A 15,595-nucleotide genomic window follows, 5' to 3' on the forward strand; every position below is an offset into this window, starting at 1 on the left:
CACACAACTGAAAAGATAGAGTGTTATGCAAAAGTGTCGAACCCCTCATCACCATTTTTTAGTTTACAATGGCATTGGCGTTTCTGGACTGTAGTGCCGCAGACTTCATTATGATTTTGCTCATGGCCCGGCCTTTCTAGAACATTCACTTCACTGTTTTTGGCTCCAGTGTTGCTTTAGCGGTGTGGCTATAGGGAAACTGTAAGGGAAACCCTCAAACAACCCTTAGTTTTATAACGGACTGCAACAGCTTCTCCTGTGATATTGTGTAGATTTTTTTCCCCCATTCATTCTCCATGTACGATCTCTGCAGATGGGGAAATATCCTCACAGCATGATGGTGCCTCTTCCATATTTCACTATAGGGATGGCGGTGTTTGAGGCATGGACAGTGATACATTTACTGGGAGGCTGGATGGATGGACTACGGTGGTCTCCCCCACCCGTTCATGTTCCTCTGATGTTTACTACGGTGTAACTTCCACTTTCTTATCGATCCAGTGTTGCTCAGTCGGACATGTATAGTCGATTATTTTCTTGAATCTTTTCCTCACTTAAAGATTTATATATATACATATATAAAATTCCCCCACACATCACAAATTGTAGTGTACAAATGCAAACATGTCCACTTTTACGGATTTCCCCCCCATTTAAATCTCTTACAAGCATATCTATAAAATCTTCAACCGTTTATTCCGTGCTGATCGTTTAGAATCCCATCCGAAGGGATTGACATGTATACAAATGATGTACAGTACAACAGAGCCTGTCTAGTATACCACAGTTCATTGCAAGGTGAATGAACGTCTATGCAACTGGTGACTAACATGTAAACTAAGGTATGTCTGGTCTTGTTCTTCTTCGGTTCGTTCATATGGCAATGCATTGTGGTATACTGGAGAAAGGCGGGCTTTGTTGTAATGCACTATATAGTGAATAAAACAGCTGAGAATTTGAACAGCACGAGAAAATGGCTGATTTACTATATAGTGGGTGAGTGGACATTTCGAACATAGCTATAAGCGATAAGTAGTATTACCCCTACAGTTAAGTGTAGTTCTATCGACACCCTCTTCCTGTGATACCCAGATAGTGAATGTTACAATTTAATTCGTGAGGTTGAAAAGTAGTGGGTTGAATATTACCTGCTGAGCAATGAAGATGGTATTTTAACAACCAAATATTTTAGGAAGGTGAATATTTTTGCCTTGAAATTTGAAATGCTGGAATTTTGTTTCCAGTTGAAATATACAACCACAGTGAATTGCAGTGCAGAAAAAAAGCAATCATTGTAATTACTGTGGGTTTTTTATTGATTTGTGTCAAATTGCAATGCAGAAAAATCCAAGCATTGTTATTGCAATATGGTTTTATTTAGTTCACGTAATTCAACATGTCATTTTGCATTCAGGACATCGGACACTGGTATGCTTCCATAAAAGACCCCAAAGGACTTCATAGGCCATGCTCCTATTCAGATAGGCCATGCTCCTATTCAGATAGCCTATCTGAATAGGGAAATGGTCTATCTGGATAGGAGCATAGCCTATCTGAATAGGAGCATAGCCTATCTAGGAGCAGTGTACATGAGCAACATATATCATTGCAAATATACATAAACACACTATTTACTTAATCACTGCTGTGTATGTTGGACAGGGTTCTGTGTATTCAGTGATCTACAGACATCAACAGAACATCTGAGATATTGATGAAAAGTTACTCGAACCGAGCCATTAGAAGGACCCCAAAGACTGCATAGCATGTATGCAGAGCTTACTTCCAGGAGAAGTGTACATTAGTCATTTATTTGTTAAGTCATATTTGTTTGTTTGTTTGTTTGTTTGTTTTGGGCAGGGTTCTGGTTGGTCTGGGCCATCATCTTCATCCTGAGCTGCTGCTGTGTGTGCCACCACCGCCGCACCAAACACCGGCTGCAGCAGCAGCAGCGGCAGCACGAGATCAACCTCATCGCCTACCGCGAGGCCCACAACTTCACCTCCATGCCTTTCTACCTAAGTATGAGTGACTCATAGACCTCTTGTGCATCTCTTCTTCCCTGCCTCATTTTCTTTCTTCCTCCTTGCCCCCTACATTTGCAGTGAAAGGATATTGTATGTCTTGTTCCCAACAAGAATTCACGAAAGAGGTGACATTTGACACCTTTGTTTGAGAATCTGAATATAACTGGGGATCGGATCACGTCTGTACCTCGTCTCAAATGGTTATGGAATGTTTTTTTCTTTCACCATACCAAATTGGAACATTTTCTAATTGCATGTCTAGTTCCATTGCAGTGTATACTGCGTTTGTTTGAGATCGCTTGCCTTTTTTCCCCCCCAAGTGATCGCTGATGTGTTTTTGAACTGACCGTTTTTTTTTTTAGAACTGCCCGACAGTGTTCCAAAAAATTGCACAATCGCTCAACGGCCTCTCGTTTACAGTTTAAAACATGTTTCTGACCTCCCTAAACTCTGCTGAGCTGGTTTCCTCACCGAGTGATCTCTGGAGCCTGGGTTTAGCGTGGCTGTTCCTTCCTCTACTCAAGCTGCCAGGTGGCCACGCTTCTCCCTTGCTGATTTTCAAAGTCATCGGGCGGATGCAATCGTATGGCAAGCCTTGTATATGAGGAAGTCTGATTTGAGTCTGACACGCAGTAGTAAAATATTAATAACGTCAAATTGATTAAGTGATGCACCTCACTGAAGCCGGGGACAGTTTGAATCCGAGCTCCAACTTCAAGTGGCATTGCAGTCCAGTTTTCTGAGTTGGAAATATCTGAGTTCCGAGTGGTCTCGAATGCGGCATTATAGGTCAAGCTAGACTGTTTGTTAAACGTTACGTGTCTGGTTCCGGAACGCCAGCATGCTATCTAAAAGCACACACTGGACCACCTCCGTTTGGTTCAGTGTAAATAAGCCAAGACAGCATAATATCTATCTATCTATCTATCTATCTATCTATCTATCTATCTATCTATCTATCTATCTATCTATCCATCCATTCATCCACTGTGTCTTCTTAACGGCAGTAGAGTGGCATCTCTGTTTAAAAAAGACTAAGAGGGTGAGCTTGCGTGGTCGTGCAGGTGCAAATACACCACTGGGGTCTATGTTGTTATTGGTATGGTAACAATTGGAACAAGTATAAAATGTCACTCAGTGCATTGTCAAAGTGGTCAAACTATGTCTCTAAATTTGTGTTTTGTGATTTTGGTAAAGAATTGTATTTCAATTAATACCTATGAATTTTAAGAATGCATAGCTGTTTTTGTTCCTTTTTAACTTTTGCCATCTCGTAGGATGTGAACACCTCTTACTCTTATACTCTTTTGTTCTCTAAGGGTTCCTCCCCAACTACCTGCTTCCAGACTACGAGGAAGTGGTGAACCGACCCCCCACCCCTCCTCCCCCCTACAGCGCCCTGCACCCGGGCTTGTCCGCCCCCCCGAGCGCCCACAGTCCGGTGGACCAGCCCAGCAGCCTCTTGCTGCCCCCCTCTCTCCAGACCTCCCCTAATGCCGCCCCGACTCCGGACGCCCTCTCCTCTCGGGCCGGTCCTGAAGACATCGACCCTCCGCAGGGCTACCAGCACAAGGCCCTGGAGGAGCCGGTGGACCTGGAGAAGCGCAGGAGCAGCAGGGGGAGCACTGGCAGCAGCGGAGACCTCCAGAAGGAGCCGCTGCTCAGAGAGCTGCTGCCTCAGGCGGACGAGAAGGAGAGGGCAGGGGGGCGACACCGGCGCTTCACCGGCGACTCGGGGATCGAGGTCTGTGTGTGCAGACGCGGCGGGGGAGGGGTTGTAGGCGGGGTCGGAGGTGGGGGTCACGGGGGCTCGCCGGAGATCCATGAGCCCAAAGCGGAATTGGAAGGGCTGCTTAGCACCGCCGAGGAGCGAGATGACTGTGACGGCAGCGACGGTGGCGGCAGCGCCGTCGTCATCGGCAGCGGTTGCCCGGACGACTTCTGCGAGGCCTGCAGCCGTCGTTCTGTCACCCTCAACGAGGGGCAAGTTGGTGTGGAGACGAGAGGGGCAGAAAGCAGCGGGGTGTCGCCCTCGCCCCAGCTACCTCCGCCTGTGTGCCTCTTTCTGCACACCATCAATGAGCAGGAGACGCCACAGGGCACCGGCACAGATTCGCAAAGCTGAGCACCAGGTCCCTCCATCTGGGACAGAGGCAGCGAAAGAGATTGAGGGAGAGAGAGGGAGAGAAAGAAAGAACAGCATTTTGTTTGATGCCTGATGTGTAACGTATAGATTATTTTTTCCAAAGTGTGCGTGCTTGAACTTGAGTGAGGTGAGTGTGTGTGTGTGTGTGTGTGTGTGTGTGTGTGTGTGTGTGCGCGCACAGGAAGATGTTTGTTGCTGTTCTCATCACGACGGGAGGTTGGAGCATTTTTGTGCTGAAGCACCTTCTACTCACTGTGCGTGTGTGTGTTTTGCCACAGTGGCCTTCTGATGGTGTTGTGAGGACGCTCCTGGCGCTCCTTCCATTCTCTCCGGAGCCTGTTCACATGTGGCCCCCGAGGACGCGGCCCCGGCTTCGGATCCTTTTGGAGACGAGACGGGCAGACAACAGGGACGGCTCGGAGCCAGACAGACTGTTCCTGGCTAAATGTTTCTATGGACTCTGCAGTGCCACCAAGTGGTTTCATCAGTGACTAATATTCAGTCTACTTTATTGGGGTGTGTGTGTGTGTGTGTGTGTGTGTGTGTGTGTGTGTGTGTGTGGGGGGGGGGGGGGTTGTCCAGCACAAGTCAGCATACCACAAGACAAGTGCCTTTTTTGCAGATGCAGTCCAAAGCTGTGTGTGTCGTCACTTTTTGCACAACAGGTGCTTTTTATTTCATTACACACCAGACAGCAAAAGAAGGTTGTGTTTTATTTTGTATTATATATATATATATATAATAGAGATCACGCACGTTAACCAAAACGACTACAACACGATTCATGTTTTGCACTTACTTGTTTTGTTTTCAACTGAATGAGTCCACTTACATTTCTTTCCTTTGTCGTCCGTGTGTCTCTGAAAATATCTGTACAGTCTTAACCCCCGGCGGGACCCTCATTAGTGTGTCTCATCACAGTTTGTACAATGACATCTCTGTGAAGACATTTTGGACACCACTGATAAAGTTTGTGGTTTAGCTTAAGTGCTTCCTCAGCCACATTGCCACTTGCTTTTGCGTGAAGATAGCCCATATGGGGAAAATTCTGTAAAATTCATATATGTTCATTTTTATGTAGTATATAAGACAACAGTGTGTTAACACACATAATTATGACCCCTATTCATACATAGTAACCTAGAAAAATTATGACCTACCATGAATGTTGAAAGGCATTGTGACATTTTCGTACGAAATGTATATGCTAGCTCTTCTCCACAGATTCATCATGCAAGTATTGTACATGACAAGTGTGATTCCAAACTGTTTTTTACAGAGCTTTTCCATATGGGTAGTTGCTGGCCCCTGTCAAACATTGCTATAAGATTTGCAGTGTTTTTGACAGACCTTTTCCAGATGGGAATGTCTCACACAGGAGGTCCAGGGCTGTACTGTAAGATGTGGGGGTGTTGGAGTATCTCAGGTCGACACTGCAATAATGGTCCTTTCTGAACCAGAATGGACTGACATGTTTGAGATTTTGTCGTAGGCTACCACCGATATCACTTGAACATATCTGTCATGATGATGAGGAGGAGGAGATGGAAGATGCAGAAGGTGATGATGGTGATGATGATGATGATGATAATGATTCAGTAAAACTGGGATTGCGTTACACCCACCTTGTCTGACTCATCCACCATCCCAGATTCTTTGTACACCACGAAGAACCACACATCTGAAACAGCCTAAAAAAAGATGAAGAAACACATTTCTGTTCTCCAAAATGGCCTGACCAAGGTACAAATACTCCCTTATGTTCACAGCGGTTATCACTTTTACCTTGTGCAGTTCTACATTTCCACTCGGCATGGCAACCAGTATTAAGTTGTTTTGATTGAGGGACTGGGTATTAGTTTGTATATGCATCAGCAAAACAAAGGCAAATGGAGTATTTTCTTATGGTCAGTCTCCATCCTCTTCATTATCATCACCTCCAGCTGAATCACCATCTTGTGTCCTCACATTTTAAATGGATTTCCAAAAAAAGATGCGGTGATGTCTGTATGCCTGTTGTGCTTTTGAAATGCAGTTCTCCAGGTCTAATTTCTGTAGTATTACAGAAAAAAACGATCAGCTTAATTTTGATTACTTTATCGCATCTGAGTCAGATGTTGTCTATACATGCTTAACATTTATAGTATTGTATAGAAATAATCAGTGATTAAAGCCTTTGTGGTTATGTGTAATGTCAATATAAGCTTCTGAACCACTTTTCTTTCTTTGCAATTATAGATAGTGTTATTGGCTATAATAGGTATCTTGGCCCAATCGTTTATGTATATGATGAGTTATAAATTACTTCCTTTCACGTTCAACAGAAAAGTATTGTGTTGTATCAGTTTTGTAGATAAAAAGCCTAGAGAAGATGCGCATGTTCATATCTCAATAAGGTTGTGGGTGTCTGTATGACTGTCCGCACTCAGACTGTTTTGTATTCAGACAAACTTATCGCCAAAAAGAATATAACAATGTTAAATAAAAAGACATTTATTTAAGTCTAAATGAATAGTCTATGTCCATGACGTACCCAATGTCTTCCGTTGATTTAGTTATAATTGTGTAAAATAGGCCTGTTGCTGTCCAAGCCTAATTTATCTTGCAAAGTAAAGTGAAGCCCGTTATCACGTTAACATGTTATCAGTCCTGCACGTCAACTTGACTATCATTTAGCAGCCCTGTGGCTGAAGCCTGATGGTGGTGATGATGACAGTCATATATGTACGTCACGACTACCGTATTGTCAAAATAAAGGCACATTTTTGGACATGACAGCTGTCAAACAACTAGAATTCATCATCCCTTTTGACAGCGCCACATAACCATTACTCGTGAGCTTAGTGTGCGACATTGTTTTTATACGACAACTTCTATGTAGGGAGGCCTATGAACGACTTTTTACAGTATCAAAATCCTGCTTCAGATTATGCAGTTCAGTTCCTCTACAGCTCTGTCTGAGTACGTGTCTCAACCCTTTTTTATTTCAGACTGACTATGTTTCCTTTTCATAATAGTCAATTGTAGCAAATTGAGCTATCTGCATACTGAGGAGAATTTTCTACCTGACTTTTATTGCAAAATAGCAAGGAGCTTCCGGGAGTTTCATGACAGGTCAAGCGTGTGTGATATTTCCACGCTGTTGCATCGGGATTGACAGGGATTCTTAACGGCTACGCTTCAGGTGGAAGCAAAGTTATAGTTACAATTTACAGTTGACAGAAGATGTCTAACAATCTGGATAAGAAGTCATGGTAAATGCAGCTGAATCCACAGTGAATCCATGTGTTTTGCCGTGTCCTTTTTCTAGACATCAAGCTAACACGGACATGTAGTAAATAACATGATAAAGTGAGTGTTCTAAATAGTTCTTGTTGTTTATTCCATCAGCAAGCCATACGATTCAATCCACAGTGATGTAAAGGTAAGTTACACATGTTAGACATTTCGGACATGAGGGTTAAATATTGAATGATTCACTTTGTGAACGTGCTGTGGACCTGGTGAGAAGAATGAACTATTTTTTGACACAACATTTGTAGTTGTAAATGCAGAAAATCCTATAGCATGTTTACATTAAAGTTAACTACGTCGTCACAGATACCAAGCATATATCGGTCCACGGGGGGACTTTGGTCGGCACCTCACTGGTGGTGTGCCACCTCTGGTCCACTCTCGGACCCACCATCATCTTTAGTGTAACTGGGCGTGGATATTAAGAAAATAATATACAATGTTACCCATGCCTGTAATTTCTAAATCACATCCTTGGCATAGTCGATTTCAAATATCAACCGCTAAAGAAAAGAGGTTCATGGTACTCATAGGCTCTCAAGGTGAAACATGACTTGGTCAATGAAGGACTTATGTTACGCACTGGTAACATCTATCAAATGTTTAAGGTTGACAGTGAAAATGACCGAAGAAGTATACATTAGTAAAGAAACAAATGTTTTCAAATCCAGTGAAAAAACGGTGTCTGTAACTCACAGACCCCGCCGGAAAACCAGTGAACGTAAAGCCAGCGGACCTCTAGCTATGCCCCCAGTGGTCCGACAGTGGTCCACTGGCCAGTTGCTGTCAAGGCATTTACACCCAAGGACGGCCGAGTACATGGGCCATTTGGCAGGCTTGTTATCATGACAGTTATCTCCCAAACTAGGAATACTATGGCAAGAGACTGCAGAGTAGCTCCGACCTGAAGACCAATGCCTGTGTCCCCTCTGCCAAGCCTATTCCTGCCTACGTCAGAAAAGCATTAGCAGGGGTCCACCCTGACGTCACAGCCAGGTAAGCCGATCTATATTATAACCTATGCATGTCTTTCATGCTCCTATCACTCTATACGTTTATAATGCAAACAAAGGGCGCGAGTGTACCATTCCCATGGTTATAAACTGGTTCACCTGTACTCATGTGTGGATTAAACTGGCAAGTCCTAAGTTTCTTGTTAGTTTTTTTATTACTAGTCATCAGCAAAACTTGTTATGGTAACAAAAGACGGTCAACTGCATTATGGAACAGTGATTTTCATCGGTAAAAAAACGTTACGTTTTGGAACAGCCTACATACACAATTTTGTCCCTCAGGTCTCCATCAGGCAAGACTGTACAACGTTAGTAAATCACACACATGTTTGTTTCTAGAATTGCACCAATTACGCTGGTAGCCTGTTTATGGGGGGATGCATGAGGGGATTACTAAACTAAACATTACTAAAATGTAATGACATTTTTTTTTGCACAATAACTAAATTCACCTGTACCTCAACAGGATTTACAGCGCACATACACATTTTCTAACACAGTGCAGGTACACTTAATAGTTAATAACAGCGACTTCATGCAGAGGCTCTGGCTTAGGGGCCCCCTGAGCTCATGGGCCCCTGGGCCCGATAGGCCCATTCGGTAATCCATCCCTGCCTCTGCCCTGGCTGCAGGTACTATGGCTGTGGCCTGGTGGTCCCAGAGAGCATGGAGGCTTCCCGGGTCCTGGACCTGGGCTGTGGGAGCGGACGGGACTGCTACATGCTGAGCCAGCTGGTGGGAGAGACAGGCCACATCACAGGGATCGACATGACCGAGGATCAGGTGGGTATGCATGGGCTGTTGGGTGATATTTTTATCACCTGCATGTTTCCTGCAAGGAAACAGTTTCAACTGATTCAATAAATATTCCCTTTTTTTATGTCTGTATCTTAAGTGAGAAAAATGGCTCCATCCTCATTTCTATGTTAAAAGTATTTCTTTTTATTTCTTTTGGTGGGAAATGTAAGAGAAAACGTGAAAAGGCTGCTACTTGTGCAGTTTAGAGGTTATTTATGGGAGCTAGCTGTCCATTTGTGTGGAAAACAATCATTAATAGCCAAGTTATTGACAGCTAATCTTCTGTCGTTGCGTTTTTGCAGCTTGCAGTGGCTCGCAAGTACATAGATTACCACATGCAGAAGTTTGGCTATAAAAAGCCCAATGTGGACTTTGTTCAAGGATACATCGAGGCTCTGCAGGAGGCTGGCCTGCAGGAAGGCTTCTACGACGTCATTATGTAAGGCTTTTTCGTGACTTTCTCTTAATAGTATTCTGACACTGTTCCGTTACAGTCATTCATTTACTTGCTTTGTACATGGTATGAAAATGCACGATGACTTTTTTTTTAAATTAACTCTTACATCTCAGATCAAACTGTGTGGTTAATCTCTCCCCGGACAAGACAAAGGTTTTGAGGGAGGCTTATCGTGTGCTGAAGGTAAAGCGGTCATAGTTCATAGTTCAACCAGTTTGCAGCGCACACTCAGTAGCATTGTATGTCGCTCTGTATTTATTGTTCCTATGGAGATAGTGTGTTGAATAGCAGTGCAAATAGCACTCTGCGTGAACCGGGAGAAAGAAAAGGAGGATTTCGTCTTAAAGAATATATACATTTTCCATGTATATGAACAAACGTGCTCTTGTCTGTTAGGATGGAGGGGAGCTATACTTCAGTGATGTGTACAGCAGCAGCAGACTGCCTGAAGACGTGATGTCTCATAAAGTGTTGTGGGGTAAGAAATGATAAGCAATAGATAACACACAGCCAGCTGGTCATTATTGCATAATAATACCCTGATTGGAAGGCAGTTATTACATAGCAACCTACTAAACAAATCAATTACTTCATATCGGATCAATAAAGGATTGTTTGACACAGCATTGCTTTGCTGTCAGGTCTTCAGAAATAACGGATAATCCGTTGCCTTTATCAACCAATCAGAATAAAGCATTCCAAAGACTTGTGTGTAATTTCTATGTACTGTAAGTAGTAGGAGGAGAGGTGTTAGCCTAGCATTGTTAGCATGTTAGTGTCAGCATGAACCTCACAGCATGAGTAACTAGCCATAGAAAGTGGACATTTTGGCCCCAAGTGGTAATGTAGGCCAACTCTCTATCTGTATCTGTATTTCTATCTGAAGGGGAGTGTCTAGGTGGAGCGCTGTGGTGGGAAGACCTCATTCAATTGGCTCACGACGTGGGCTTCAGCACACCCCGACTGGTCACTGCCAGTGTCATCACTGTGGAGAATCCAGAACTGGAGAAACTGCTGGGTAAGATCTGTTTGATCTCTTGGCCTTACACATACAAGCATATAAGCATGTTGGCGTAAGTGGTTCGGCACGGTTAATAGGTTCGGTGTGTTCATGTGTTTATAATCTCTGGGCTGGAAGAACTCGAAACACACAAATATGCCTGAAACACCGGCACCAACCTATTGGAATGCGTAGATCAACTTCAAAATAGACTCATAAAGGTTTCTTGTCTCTCTTTCAGATGGTTATAAATTTGTCTCAGCCACGTACCGCCTCTTCAGAGTGCCAAAACCTTCTTCTGAAGAGAAATGCTTGGTCATATATGACGGGGGCATCACAGGTTCAGAGGAAACTCTGGAGTTTGATGCTCAACATACTTTCAAGGTTCGTCGTAAAGTGTCACTATTCACAGGAGCTGATCTACTACATGAACATTCTTGTAAGCACAGTTCTATGTTGACTCAGGTTGGTGCATTTTAGCGGCAAACTGATCTTCTACTGGCACATTCCGTATTACTGCCTACTTGGGTAGCTGTGTGTTACAGGGTTCATGACAATGACAATACATATATGTCCATGTCATTAAAGTAACACTATGCAACAATTTGACACTTTTTGAGGTATGGTTTTATAGGCAACTAGTTTTCGTACCATCCTCAAATTATGATAGGTAGTTAGCTTGCTAGTTTTGGAACAGAACTCGTTATTGCTGCTTTAAAGTGTTGGAGTTGCGTCTCACTAGTCTGCCCAATAATCTCAGCAGAATTTCATCTTGTCCTTACTGCAAGCGACACAAGCGAGTGAAAACGACAAAAGTATATCACAACGAGGCTGTCTAAACTGGCAGCAAGCACACAAGAGTGATTCTTTTGACCCAAACATTGACGGATCCCCCGTCTCTCTGTTCTTTTTGTTTATTTGAGGCACTGCCTTTTTCACAAATGAATTGTGAACATTTTCAGGAAGTTCAATTGAAACCTGTACATCAAAACGGTTGCACTTTGGAAAGCAACAATGCGTCGTGATGCACTGCGACAGCGGTCGCCTGCAGACAGGACACAATTTCAGCCGAGGTGTGCTGCCCAAGTCTTGCCTATTCAGCTTGTCTGTTTGTCTTTGCGACTGACTCACTAGAAAAGACATCCCTGAAAAGAGATGAGACTCTAAAAACCCTAGGTGCCCTCACCACAAAGCACAAAGCTTCAAGCAAGACTATATGCTTCTATTGTCATATGGTGGAGAAAACAGTTACCCAACTGCGTTTGATCTGCAGAGTCCCTCTTGGTCTTCAAACAACAAAACTCCTCCGTGATCGCCCACACATCTAACTCACCTTTACCTCTTTGCCTAAAAAGATTAAAAGAAAAAAACAACAATGTATAAATAATCCTACATGCCTCTTTTTCTTTTCAGATGTGCTCTTGACTCCATTCTTAAGTTGTCTGTGCATTTGTCAGTCACAATTCCCTCAACCCCTTACAGTGGAGGCCTTTCAGTCCCTCTCCCGCAGAAATATGTATTTTGTCCTTCTCCCCACTGCATTTTTCATGCTTTGTCCTGCTACAACCGGGAACGTCCCGTAGGTGAATGCTTGCGCTGGGGAGATTTTTCAGTTCCACTCCCGTTAAAATGCGCCATGTGTAAAACTAGAATTCTAATTTTGTTTTAAAACAAGGTCGTTGATATTTTATCTAAACAGCCAATCAAATGACACCCCTCCCTTCCATTCAATTGACCGTGCGCAGAAATGTGCAGAATTTGACTTAAAAGTTTATGGGATTAGAATTGCGGACTCTACCTTTGAAACGTCTGGGGAAAAAGGGGAAACGTGAGTTTCAAAATATCTGTCATGATTTTTTCATGACCCCGTCCCCCTCTCTCCTCAAAGGTGGATGAGGTGATGGAGGTGAGTGCAGAGCTGGCCAACATCCTGAGGTGCTCCAGGTTCGCCTCGGAGTTCACCTTCCAGCCTCCCGGAGCTCCCAGCAGCCCCTGCTGTGCCAAGCCTCAGGTAGCATTCATATATGTTTTTAAAATAAAATTATACATTTTATAAATCATATCTATAGGATTTACATTCTTACAGGAGAGGGTTCTTCATGTGTATACAAAGAACCTTACTTGACAGGAATGGCTTAAAGTGGAACCTTTATTTGTTTTTCTGTGGGGATGAACTTTTGCTTAGAAAGTACTTCACATCTTTCAAGGCCTTTTCTACTCAGTGTGTTCACAATCATTTGCTATGTGACTTGGTACATTAGGTGAGGTGGAAAATAAAGACCACGCTTAAGAACCATGTGGTGATGGTTGTACTCGGAGGCCTTTCTAAGAAACAAACAAAGGGAAATTAATCAATATGAACTTAAATACTTAAATGTGCGGTTATACATGAACTTTAGCCATGTCCTGTTTGGTTAGACGTGTCTTTAGTCATGTCCTGTGGGGTTAGACGTGTCTTTAGCCATGTCCTGTGCGGTTAGATGTGTCTTTAGCCATGTCCTATGCAGATAGACGTGTCTATAGTCATGTCCTGTGCGGTTAGATGTGTCTTTATCCATGGCCTTTGCGGATAGACGTGTCTTTAGCCATGTCCTGTGCGGTTCAACAGCTGTGTCTGTGAGAGGCCACAGGGGACCTTGGATAGAGAGGAATGCACGCCCCATACAACCAAAGAATTCGTCCTTATCAGTGTTCATGGTCACTGAATCCTCCTCACAAAAGAAAAGCATGGTTTAAGGGTTTATTTATAACCACCAACAAACATGCCGGGTTGATTTTTGTCTCCTCCATTCATTGTTCTATAACTCAGGTAAATGCCTTGAAAGCAGGCATGTAGGTGAGGAGATCATTTGACTCCATCACCCTGGGCATTCTGCGTCTCACTGTGGAGCTCTTCGGATCACAGAAAAATGTGTCAACTATAAGCCGCCGCCTCCTCCAGGTTTCCTAGTAGTAAAACTCTGTGATGAAATGGTTGAAATGTGCCACAAAGTGCTAAAAGATTCACACGTCTGTGCTGGGGGGCGTAATACATCCATCATACATTAGTTTGAAGTGTGATCTGAGGTAAATGAAGAAACGGGGCACAACAACCAAATGGAATCTATTGATGCCCTGCTTAGTGATTGTTAGTCAATAAACAACTTTGTATATGTGTGGAATTGTAGGACATGTCAACAAATATCCGGCCACTTGAAGAATTGAATGACTGGAATGAGAATGAGAACATCTCCTTGCTTTGTCCTATTTATAACTTTTTTAGGGATCTGTGTGTGCGAGTGTGTGTGTGTGTGTGTGTGTGTGTGTGTGTGTGTGTGTGTGTGCGTGCGGTGGGAGGTTTGCTGAGGGGGATGGTAAAACACATGTAGGTTTTAGATGGCTGTGTGTTCTGTAATTCCCAAATTCATGTATCACCGTTCATTAGTGCTGTGAATAATCCCATGCCTTATAGTCTCCTTCATGGCTTGTACAGGATACCACATAGTACCCTATTTGAACAAAACCAAATGTCTAAACCAAGGTGCTAAAAGGCCAACAGCCTTATAACAGACAAGAACAAATTCTGACGGGACTTATCTCTGTTAAGATAGAAGATCTGTGGTACAAATAAGGCATGAGGAGACTGAGGCATAATTTAGCGTATCGCAAATCATAATGGGGTTTGTGCTCCACTGATGTACTATTATTGTCTGTCCCTCAGGCTGTGTCCTCGAATCCTTTTGAACTGATGGAGCAGCTAGGGAGTGCAACCCTCTCTCCGAACACAGGGGGGTGCTGTGGCGCACAAGAGTCATGCTGCAAGTGAGAGACCGCAGTGGGATTGAAGAGGGGAGACAGCAAAATCACTTGATTTCACTGTTATTAATTTTACGTACCATGCTGAAATCAAAACTTTGAGATTTCTGATACGAAATTATATTTTGATGACTTTAACCAACCTGGCATCAGTTTTAGAAAGTATAAGTTATGGAATGTTCATATGTCTACCAAAAGGCTACACCAAGGCATCATGATGGACGGTCAACTTGCTGCAGTTTGCCAGATAGATGACACCCAGGCAGAACATCGTGTTCTTACAGACTGCTCAAGCAGTAGTTAGTTGTAGAGCAGTGAACCTCAAGGGTCTCGGGGAGTTGACATGAGGCTCCTTGCCACCATGATCATGGAAATGCTGAAAGAAATCATTGGAAACGGGCATTCCCTTTTCCAGATCAGGAAATGTTTTGGAAAAATGACTAAACATCGGCAAAAAACGGCCATGTCTCTAAACATGATTTGTTTGTAGGCTAAAGGAATATGTCAGAGTGCTTGCACTTGCTACCTTTGGAATTGAGTGGGATGCAATTAGCATGCATCTGTTGCATTGTCAGAAATTCTGAACAATTAATGTAAAAATGACATATTTTTGATTTAATTTAAAAAGCCTTGTTTTTAACAACCCACTGTAACATTTCAATCTAATCAGTGCTAGTCAAATAACCATGTAAAGACAGGTGCCCTGTCTGTTAAATCAGTTGCTCTTTTTCTGAGCGCTGCCGTTTAGTCCTGTAAATGAGTCTCAGTATGTAGCAGAAGCCAATCAAGCTGTAATCTATATTGACAGGAGGTAACTATTGGGGCTATTAAGAGCAAGTATGGTGTCTAAGATGTATCTCAATTGCCTGACTGTTTTGCTAATAAATCTGTATATTTGTAAGTTTGAGTCCTGTTGAGCTTGTTAATTGTGTTGCACAATGTCATTTCTCAACATAAACCAAAGTAAGGTCTTGCAAGTGGAGGCCGGTATTTTATCAAAGAGGGGCATGAGATGAATTGTCAAGCAACTGTGAAAGACCCCCACATGGTCTAAGGGGAAGCACC

General features: G+C 43.2%; 2 protein-coding genes across 2 annotated transcripts in view; both read left to right on the forward strand.

The window, feature by feature from the left end:
• wbp1lb (WW domain binding protein 1-like b) overlaps window positions 1-6,681 on the forward strand; it is a 15,877-nt gene extending 9,196 nt beyond the window's left edge. The window contains exons 3-4 of the mRNA XM_012817171.3: window positions 1,861-2,022; window positions 3,347-6,681. Coding sequence (XP_012672625.2) covers window positions 1,861-2,022; window positions 3,347-4,152 — 968 coding nt within the window. The 3' untranslated portion in view covers window positions 4,153-6,681. The remainder of the gene's footprint in view (window positions 1-1,860; window positions 2,023-3,346) is intronic.
• A 100-nt stretch (window positions 6,682-6,781) lies between these two features.
• Window positions 6,782-15,431, forward strand: as3mt (arsenite methyltransferase). Its single transcript, XM_012817166.3, has 11 exons — window positions 6,782-7,427; window positions 7,564-7,597; window positions 8,336-8,463; window positions 9,113-9,263; window positions 9,581-9,717; window positions 9,849-9,918; window positions 10,132-10,213; window positions 10,622-10,753; window positions 10,977-11,119; window positions 12,624-12,746; window positions 14,436-15,431. Exons 1-11 carry the CDS (start codon window positions 7,399-7,401, stop codon window positions 14,538-14,540), a joined length of 1,134 nt encoding a protein of 377 aa, XP_012672620.2. The 5' UTR covers window positions 6,782-7,398; the 3' UTR covers window positions 14,541-15,431.
• The last annotated feature ends 164 nt before the right edge of the window (window positions 15,432-15,595 follow it).

Source organism: Clupea harengus, chromosome 24 (genome assembly GCF_900700415.2).
Source record: "Clupea harengus chromosome 24, Ch_v2.0.2, whole genome shotgun sequence".
Lineage (NCBI taxonomy): Eukaryota > Metazoa > Chordata > Actinopteri > Clupeiformes > Clupeidae > Clupea > Clupea harengus.